Source organism: Panicum virgatum, chromosome 9K, assembly GCF_016808335.1.
Source record: "Panicum virgatum strain AP13 chromosome 9K, P.virgatum_v5, whole genome shotgun sequence".
Taxonomy (NCBI): domain Eukaryota; kingdom Viridiplantae; phylum Streptophyta; class Magnoliopsida; order Poales; family Poaceae; genus Panicum; species Panicum virgatum.
The window spans coordinates 41,343,492-41,353,677 of record NC_053144.1 but is presented as its reverse complement, the minus strand read 5'-3'; the positions used below and the strand labels follow the sequence as shown (position 1 = coordinate 41,353,677).

General features: G+C 42.0%; 1 protein-coding gene and 1 long non-coding RNA gene across 6 annotated transcripts; both read left to right on the top strand.

Annotated features, from left to right (window-relative positions):
• Positions 1-1,176: 1,176 nt before the first annotated feature.
• Positions 1,177-3,571, top strand: LOC120651434. The gene is made up of 3 exons (XR_005666179.1): positions 1,177-1,447; positions 2,056-2,972; positions 3,247-3,571. It is a non-coding gene; the product is annotated as an uncharacterized LOC120651434 (long non-coding RNA).
• Positions 3,572-5,746: 2,175 nt separating this feature from the next.
• Positions 5,747-9,590, top strand: LOC120651433 (elongation factor P-like). Of its 5 annotated transcripts, none has more exons than XM_039928911.1 (8): positions 5,747-5,858; positions 6,853-7,026; positions 7,164-7,241; positions 7,608-7,714; positions 8,037-8,114; positions 8,782-8,883; positions 9,044-9,122; positions 9,317-9,590. In XM_039928911.1, the coding sequence occupies exons 2-8, from the start codon at positions 6,894-6,896 to the stop codon at positions 9,433-9,435; spliced, it is 696 nt and encodes a 231-aa protein (XP_039784845.1). In that variant the 5' UTR covers positions 5,747-5,858; positions 6,853-6,893; the 3' UTR covers positions 9,436-9,590. The 5 variants fall into 5 exon arrangements, with proteins under 5 accessions (XP_039784845.1, XP_039784843.1, XP_039784842.1 ...); XM_039928909.1 differs by having other exon boundaries at positions 5,748-5,858; positions 6,833-7,026; XM_039928908.1 differs by having other exon boundaries at positions 5,749-5,854; positions 6,833-7,026.
• The last annotated feature ends 596 nt before the right edge of the window (positions 9,591-10,186 follow it).

The following is a 10,186-nucleotide window of genomic DNA, read 5'->3' as shown; positions in this document are numbered from 1 at the left end:
AAGCCTGTGTTGTTTGGGGTGTTTTCCCCAGCCGATGTTCTTTCAGCGGTTGTTAGATCTCGTTGTAAGCAGCGAGTGGCTTTTGCGGTCTTCGAAGTTTTGTGTGGCGATGGCGTTTGCAAGTATCCCTTTCCCTTATTGCCTTTTTAGTGTTTTTCAAACTCCGGTGGACGATGAACAATCGGATGAAGAAGACGATCAGAGAACTCTTCGGTATAATTTTATTTTTTTTATGTCGTCTTATGTCAAGTTGTCTTTCTATTGTATTACCGATTGTATTTTTATATGAATTAGATATGGGACACCTTTATGGTGTCTTACTAAAAAAAGTTAGCACTCACATATATACCACTAAAAAGTTCGTTCGCATTTGTATACCATCGCTCGAATTCATTTTGCTCTCTGTACCACTCTGTCCACCTTTTATTAGGATTTAACAGTTTAAGAGTATTGATAGGTGGGATCGAGATGTGGAAAAGATCATTTTGCCCTTTACACTAGCAGTTAAACTATATCCACCTGCTGCACGCCAAGCTCGATTTCGAGGAGGAGCTCGCTGCCGAGGCCGCGCGGGACCCCACCTTCACATACAGCGTCGTCCGCCCCATAGCCAATGGGGACCGGCTGGCGGCGGCTGCCGCGTTTGCCTGCACGCGCCCGGACGCCGGCGGCTTTGCACCTGGCAGGACAGCACCCGCGCTAGTCGGCGGCGGGGTCCGCTCGTGCGCCCGCGTGGCGGCCAGTGACCGGCGGGGCCACGCTCGGTGACGGGACCGCGACCGCGTGGTGCTTTGCGCGTCGAGCACCCGCGTTCGCGGCTGGCGTCATGCGGGGCTAGCGAGACGGCAATTCGAGCTCCCGGCGCGTGGCGGCGCAGGTGCACGCCAGGCAACTCGTCGGGGGCACCAGGACGGACGACGAGGAGCTGTCCGGCGCGCGCGGTCTGGCGCTTCTCACCGTCGGCAGGCTGGGCGTGGCAATGGCGTTCCGCCCGCGCGTGTAATATCTGGTATTCAGATTTTTTTTAAATTAGAAGTTAATCAAAAATTGATTTTTTGAATCGTTGGTCGCACGAATGATCAGAGACCAGTTGCGTAGAGTTCGTCGAAACAAATCCATTTTATTACTCACATGACAAGTTTGGATAAGTTTGGATAACGGGTGAATTAGTGGCAAACCGATTAATATGGACCGTCGGATGTTGACTAGGTTTATGAAATCTCCAACCTGATTGCAACGTTTCCTCCGACCCCTTTGCTAGGGCCGCCATCTCAGGTTCACGGACCCTCTACTCACACGGTCGCCCTCTCCCATTAAGTCCCCCCTTGGTCCTCCCAGGCATCGCTGCTGGTCCTCCTCCATCGATTGGGCTACGGGATACTTTAGGGAAGCAAGGCAGTAGGGAGAAAGGGAGCGGAGAAATTAGGAAGGGAGTAGCAGGAGAAAGGTTAGGGTCTCAAATTTCATTCAAGTTCTTTCAAATCGTGTGTGATTTTCCATACAAATCACCTGCAAACAGTAGATGGACGTGGATATTTCAAAGTTCGGGCTCGATTGAATTATACCGCGCTGTAGTTATGTCATATTAATTAGATTGAGTTTTTTCTAAATTTCTGGTATTAATTGGTGGAGAATTTGATCCTGCTCTAACAACGAAAGTTGTAGGTTTCGTCGATATCTTTCCAATGGCACTGGTTTCATTCAATTCCGTTTAGCGGTTTAGGAGATATCTTCAAAACTGTGTTGCTGTTTCATTTAGAAAATTTGTGTGCAGAAACTGTTTATCTATTTTCGACTTATTTGAAGGTCAAATTTCCCCTGGGTGCTGTAACGAAAGTTGCAGGAAATTCTCTATAGATGTTCAAGATGTATTTATTTACTGCATTCTGTTAAGCGAATCAAAAGTTATGGGCCAAACAGCGAGTAACTCAAAGAATTAGTCGAATTTTCTGAAATTGTGAGAGTTAATAGTTTAGGTTTTTAGCTCGGGATTTCTTCAACTGTATAGGCTTTTGGTCGATATGAACTAGTTCATAAGAGTGGTTTATTCTACAGGTTCGATGAATTCTAGTGGCGAGCGTGTGACGCCGGATTCTCAGCAAGGTTAAGACAAGTGCAATGACGAACCTCTTGATGTGTGATTATATTTGTGGCTTTCTTTCTGCCCTTGGGCGACGTTTATTCAATGTCTTTATTTCATATGTAAATTTCTTTAAGCATCATGTCATAATTTTTTGATTCTATCAAATGTTCAAGATCAGTGTGTTGCCTTTCATATCGTTCAAGTGCCGGGGGTTTGCATAAACACCGGTTGTGCAATTTGGTTCGTATGTTCAGGTTCCTATGAATAAGTGCTGGCCCCACTTATTCGGCTTTACGGATAAATGCTAATAAAGTTTCAGGTGATGTCCGTTTCAGGCGGAAACTACTGTTTCATTGTTGTTCCATTGATTCTGAATTTCCATTGTTCATGTACTTGCAATCATTTTTTTCCGGTTCTGAAATTTGCTTCCTCAGTATATTTACTCACTCTTTGCTTATTTGACTTAGGTACTCGCTGATCAAGTTTGCATGGGATGGGAGTAGCCACTTCATGATGAGCATACATACACTCATTCATTAAACAAACATCTAGGCTGAATAATTCTTTTGGTATTGAGAATTGTCACGTGGTTGTTTGGTTGTTGCTTAAGATTTATTTATTTGGTTGTGTTAGTTGATGAGAAAGTTTATTTACTATCTTTATATTCACTCTGCTATATTTATATTTTAGTGCCACAGATTTTAGAATTTACGAAGGAGCCTCTATCAAAATTTACTAGAATTTTAATATTTAGTGCAATTTAATGTCTAAAGTGGTAACTTCCAAATATATCGATACTTCAGGTGTTACGCACGCAAGACGACCCCGGGGTCGCTGCACCGCGGCGCAGGGTCAACGGCCCGAGCGGCCCATCCCGACGCCAGCCGCGGTGAGTCGGTGGCCTCAATCGAGATGAGCTCTCTCTCTTTCTCTCTGCGCGTGTGTGTATGTTGCGCATGCGTAGCCGGAATAATGATTAGTAGAGATGGATCGGTGCTACGATCACAACGTTTGAGCAAATCATCTAGTACTAGCATACTAGCATTCGGTGGTCATTGAATGTTTCCTGCTGAATAATGAAGTTGATAAGAATGATTCGTGTTACATGAACAAAAGGAAAAGTTATTATTTTTTAATTTTGATTTATGACTTTGTTTTGGCAGGTACTATGCTTCGGAGAGCATGCTGTTGCTGGACCCCGAGACCGGGGAGTACAGCGACGAGAAGACGCCGAGCTGCGGCAAGGACACGCTCGAGCAGTTCTTCGAAAGAGTGATATCAGATCACATATTTTTTCTTTTTTATTTAAGTGTTAGATCATCTTTCCTTTTTTTTAAATGTGTACGATTTTTAAAAAAAATACTACGATCTTACCTCGTTGTGTAGAGGTGTGCACTCTGCATCATTATGTGTAGAAGAGGTGTGCACTTTGCATCTGGAGGCATATAACAGAATGGCATGGAGGGCAAACCAATTTTGAGCCCCGAAGAGTATAATGGTCTTTTTTTAGCTCCGTCCATAATGGTACAGAGGGCGTTGAAAGTTCGAGCGATGGTACATAGGTGCGAACGAATTTTTTAGTGGTACACAGGTAAGCACCAACTTTTTTAATGTTATAGAGGTAAAAGACTCTCTATATTATGTAAGAGAAATTTTATAATGATTGAAAAAAGGGAACGTATCGGGTGGAAACCACAGCTTTCGTGAAAACCCGTGCAAACCACGGTAAAAAAGTCATCTAAATTCATGAAAAAAATCACACATGTAGATGATATGATGATACACAACCTTATAAAATATCCTGTCCAAACTCGACTTCGTTTGTGAGATATAAAAATAACAAATTTTAAATTTTTATATCTCACAAACGAAGAGTTTGGACAAGATATTTTACAAGATTGTGTATCATCATATCATCTACATGTGTGATTTTTTCGTGAATTTAGATAATCTTTTTGTCGTGGTTTGCACGAGTTTTCACGAAAGTTTAGTTTCCACCAGATATGTTCACTTGAAAAAAATAGGAGCCGTACATCTGATAAAATTCTATGGTGGTGAAGGTAGAAAGTACTCCGAAGTACCTAGAATAAAGTACCTGATACTTTCAAAATGTGGGACCAAGTACCTAGAATAAAGTATCGGATACTTTCAAAATGTGGGACCAAGTACTATAAAGTGGGACCGAATACTAATTTAATTTAATTTTTATAAATATTTTCATAAATCAACGACTAGAAAAAATTCAAGGTAAAAATACCTGAAAGTAACCGTTGGTACTTTACAATTATTGTAAAAGAGCTCTATCACTGGGTACACAAAATGAGGTCATGAACTCCTGGAGCTGTGTCCGATCAACTTGAGTGATTTTTTTTTTGAGCATCACTTGAGTGATTTAAGAGCCTACCTTGTAATAGCAGTTCATTGTATAACCTTTGTTTGAGATTATATTATTGGAGTTAATTTTTTGCGTCCTATTTTGTTAAGACAACTAATTGTATGAGTTTCAGCATATTTATCTTTGCTGGCAATATGCAAATTCAGTTATCTTTGAGATTCAGACTTATGTATTTGGTTGATAGTTATGTGTTAGAATACATCTGATGTGAGCCAAAAGGATGCTGCTGTTACTGCTCCATGCTTAATCCCATATTTTGCCAGTAATGATGATGTAGCTGAAGTTCAGGGTCTATCACTTGTACGCCAAGCAAGCGTCGTAGCCGTAAGCTTAAGGAGCAGCTTGAGGATGCATTTTTGCGTCGCAGTAAAAGGGTGAAAATCAATTGAGCTGGAGTACTCACCTCTACCAGTGTGTCTGAAGGTCGTAGTGATGATCATTGAATGTAAAATGGGTTAGTTCTCTTTGGTTAGTGTTTTTGGGAGGGTCTTTAATAGGTAAACTATGTCTCGTCTATGGGCTTTTAGTGGACAACTCGGATCGGTGACCTGCGAATCTTTTGAAAGTTTCCATATCAGGGGTGAACACAACAAGTTTGTAGTGTTCGACGGTTTCACTGTACCCTTAGTTCCCAAGCATCACGAATTTGTTTAAACGGTTAATCGTTCAATATATCGAAATTGAATATGTCTGCTTCACATATGTTTCTGCTGTCCAACTTTATCGACACTAGTTCCATTCCACCACCCCCTTCCTTCCGAAATTTCTACATGTCCATCGGGTGTGTTATTTTCACTCAGTTTTCTACATCCGTGATTCCTTCAAGATTCGTGCAACAGGTGCTAAAATGGCTAGTGTTTTTATGTTCTGTCCTGCTGCTGGCCCGTTTGCTTTAATCGGCCCGTGGCCCATTACTCAGCTTTCCTTATCCTCCTGGCACCACTAGTGAGTGTCAGGGTGCGGGTGACTGCGTTTTTTTTTCCATGAGAAGCTGTCGTGCTTCTGGTAGCAGCGTCATCAGCGCCGATAAAGGTTAGGACGAATCGCGTCCTCGTCTACCCCCCTCTTTTCATTTTTTTTCAGTTCATTTTTGGCTTGATTTTTCTACATTTGCAGTAATTTGCCTCGTGAGTTAATTGGGTGATTATCAGTTTACCGTATAGTACGCTAAAAGAAAAGAAATAAATAAATTAGTGGGCCTTGAATTGAAAAGAAAAACCCAAAACAGCCCACCAGCCAACCTTATCCCCCCCTTGTCTTTCCGGGGCCCCTATGTTTCCACCCAACGCCTCCCCTCCCCTGGTTCGACGCCTTCCCTTCGTCCTCGTCGCTCGCCCGTGCCTCCTCTGCCCTGCCATCCCAGACTCCGCCGCCGCGTAGGTTCGCCCCCTGCCTCGTCCTCCTCCTCCGCGCACCTTCCCCTACTTCCTCCGCTGCCGCCGCCCATCCTGGCCTCGACGCCGTGGCACAGGGCGCGCGGCTGCGGCACAGGCTGCTCCGCCCGCTGGAGGTTCTGGTTCGGGGACGGGGCGGAAAGAATGGTACGGCGGCGGAAGGAAACGAGGCCGCGCCGCCATCGCCGAAACGCCGAGCTAGTCGGCCTAATCGCTTTTTGTTTTTTCAAGTTATTGGTCACTATGACAGCTTGTTTATGAGGATCACGATGGCAAGTGCAAGTCCTTCACCTTTCGGATTTAGTTTTCAGTTTTAATTTTCAACTTAGATCTTCTGCATTTTCAGTTTTAGTGTTCACGGTTCAGTTTTTGTTTCAGTTAACAGTATCTGCAGTTTACACTATTTTTTCTACTAATATATGCAGTTTGTATGCAGTCAACTAATTAACATATTCAGTGCCAATATAGGACCAATCTAATGTTTTTTTTTTGAAAACTATGACGAATCTAATGTTTCATGCAATTTTTTTGACATATTCAGTGCCAATTTTGTATTGATGGGAGAGGGGGGCAACGGAAATCCTGATGCTACCATTTGTTAAATCTGTGCTCATATCGTATTTTGGTTTGGTTTCGGTTTTGTATTTACCCTATCATGTACCAGGGACCAAGTGCAAATCAAAGAAGTATCCTCGTTTGTGGTAGAAATTTGTCTTTAGTATAGACCCAATTCTTACTCCATAGTCCCTTATTTCACGTGGCACGGGAATAATCAAGTCACGTGTGTGGAGCAATCTGAGTGATTTTTTTTTTGCATTATCACCCACTTCTTAATTATTGATTTATCTTGTGTTTCTTAGTGATTTTAGTGGCTGTATCGATCTCTGATGACATGTCAAAATTCTATTGGATTAAAAAGTGATTGAAAACTAATTGAGAAATCACCTGGATGATATGTAGCAACTCCCCCTTCCTCACAGCATCCATCGGTCACCTGCGCTGCGCAGGAACCAACAAAGGAATGACCTCTCTCCGCCACCTCGTCGTAGGCCCCACCTGCCACCATCCCCATGGCGTCACGGCAGCCACTGCCTCCCTCCAGCTCCGTCGCCTGCCCTCCTGCACCCGCCCCCTCCGCTCCCGCCTCTTCACCCGTAACTAAATTCTCTACCCCTCCTCTTCACTCCTCTCCTCTCAGTCCACACCATTTCTTCTGCTACTGTTTCAGAATTCAGAGCACCCAACGTTTTGCTTTTGTTTCATGCTGGCAGCTTAACTTGTTCCCTTGCAGGGGTTTACGCGCTCTCCAGCAATGACATCAGGGTTGGCACCAACGTTGAGGTCGACGGCGCGCCATGGAAAGTTCTAGGTGACAAACATTTCTCGCTAGAACGTTTTTCTTCCTCTGATTGATGGGCGGTTAGATCAGACAACAGCGCGGTAGATTATCTCTTGTTATTCTTTCTCAATTGCTCTTGAAGGATGTGTGCAACAATTAACATACTTTTACTAGTAGCATAATTTGTGGAACCTTTATCAAGTCTATATAGCCCATTTAATTTCTCGACCATTATTGATTTGTCTCCTTAGCACTAGAACGCATTGAGATAGAAAAGGTGCTTCCTTTGTAAGCGCAAATCTGTGCTGAGTATTTAAGTTTTATCCTTAGCTTCTGCCACGCAATGCCTATCATTGTTATGAGAAATATAATTTCCTCCTCTCCATCCAACAACAGAGTTTCTCCACGTCAAGCCTGGAAAAGGTGCTGCTTTTGTCAGGACAAAAATGCGCAATTATGTCACAGGCAATACAGTTGAGAAAACGTTTCGAGCTGGAAGTACGGTAATCTGGCCTCTAACTTACATCTTCTGAATCTTGCCACACTTTAGCAGTTCTTCTGCCCCCCCCCCCCTCTATGTCTGTGTTGGTAGTACATCTTTTTTTTTTTTTGCTATGGAAAAAAGTTGGTGGTACATGATTTAGCTTAGTTAACTGGACTCTTGCTTTTTCTTATTTCTGGAATCATATACAGCTTGTGCTGTATCTTTATCCTACCGCGGATTTCTTTTGCTTCACCCAATCCATGTTTTATGCTCATTGTTTCTTCCTTAATGTTCTTCAGTCACGCAACAACTAATAGTCACTTCTTCATGAAAACTTTCAGCTACAGGAACCATCCCTTTCAAAGGAAACCAAGCAATTTACATACAAGGATGGCTCCCAGTTCGTGTTCATGGATCTGGTAGATAATTCACTTTCCACCCAAATTATTAGTGAAAATGCCTATCATTGCAAACCACCTTGCTTTATGATTTTCTACTTTTTTTTCTCATGGCATTGGTTGGTAGAGGTGAGGTTTGTATTTAGATAATTTTCTAGGGAGTTCTGGTATCAAAAGCATTACTTTAAGTTTGTGTTAACTCAATTTATTCTCAATGAAAAGATATAGAACTCTTGTCCGTGTTCGAGAAGAAAAAAACAACTAAAGTATTTCTTAATGAATGGTAGTGCGGTGACCAACCACTTACCACCCCCCTTTCAGTTTCCTCCAGAATTTGTCCCACTTTAACACCCCAAGGCACCCTTTTCTTTGATCATCTTATAAACCAAATACTTGCCTGAAAACCCACTGTGAATTGGTTTCTACTCAAATTGTTGAAGCAATGCAGCATTGTTTGTTTTATTAAAGACAGCTCCAAAATGTGATGTAAGATGTTTGAATAAAGGCAAAGAACCACATCTGTTGGCACAATGGTCAATTTCATTTTCAGGAAAAAAAATGATTTTGTTTTGTCTTCCCAGATAGCTTGATGTCTGAATGCAAACTAGCCACTTTCTAATTTGAAATAAGATCCTGGTATATTTTAATTTTTCTATCTTATCATTCTCTTGTCAATTTCCCTTTCCAGACAACATTTGAAGAAAGTCGGTTGAACGAAGCAGATGTCGGTGACAAGCAAAAATGGCTGAAAGAGGGAATGGATTGCAATTTGTTGTACTGGAATGGGAAGGTATTTCCAATTTTGATTTTCAGAATAGTTGCCATTCATTTTACTAATGAATTACATTGAAATAATTTTCTGTAGGACCATGGGGAATAATATGCTAGATTATTGTACTGTCTGTTCTTACTCACCATAATATCCTGCATTAACTATGTTAATTTTGTAGATCATTGATTTCGAGCTGCCCATCACCGTGAGACTGACTGTGACTGATACTGACCCCGGGGCAAGCGATAGTGCACAAGGTACATTACTCTCTATGATCTAGTAGTATGCTTCTGCAAGAAGTATCTGCAATTGGTTAACCAGTAACCACGTGTGTTGCAACCAAAGTAACCACATATAATCTAGTTGTGAAGGACACAACCTTATGTTGGCCTTTTTCTGATGGAAGTTGGCATCCCTGTAACTAGAATCATATTGTTACTGTATTTCGTAGGAGGAACAAAGCCTGCAACCCTAGAAACTGGAGCTGTTGTCACGGTGCCCTCTTTTGTGAACGTAGGCGATGACATCCTAGTTGATTCAAGAACCGGACAGTATATGAACAGAGCATAGAGGATTAAAGAGGATTTTGGATTTGAAGAGCACTAGTTTTTTGTTCGGTCATTTGTCCCGTTGGGGATCGTGCTACGAGACATTATGTTCAAAACTTTCAGCTCATAATTCACATCGCAAACTCCTCTGATTCTAACTGATTAACTGTGACCCAAGAACATGAGTACAGAGCACCTGTGCCTACCAATGATTTTTTTTATAAAGTCAACAACTCCACTTCCATATCCTGCTGAAATTGTGTCATCACTGAGGCAACAACCTTTAGATAGAGAATTTCAGTATTAGAAACTGAAATCCAATTGAGCGGCGTAGCGTACAACTGAATAAGCAATTAGCACAAGCTCTGACGACCTCATATTTCAATTTACATGTTGCAAGCTCAGATGTTGATAAATACACAACTTCAGTATGCGATCACAGAATGCTTTAGAATTGAGTTAACCAGTCAAAGCTAACTTTCTCAGTTAACGATTCCGCTCAAACATATGTTTTGCTGGGAACAAATCGTCTCTGTTAGACACTATCAGGCACATAAGAGTCCAGTCCGCTGCCCTTACAAATACACATAATTTCTCATTCACTATTCCTGTACCACTGACCACAAACATAACTGGACACCAGTCATTCCCATCTACCATCTCCTTTATTGGTACTGAAACAAGATATGGCAATTATTACTAAACAAAATTGTAAAACACATGTCTACAGCCTAAGCTAAATTTGCAGGAAGATCTTGCTTTGCGTATGAGAC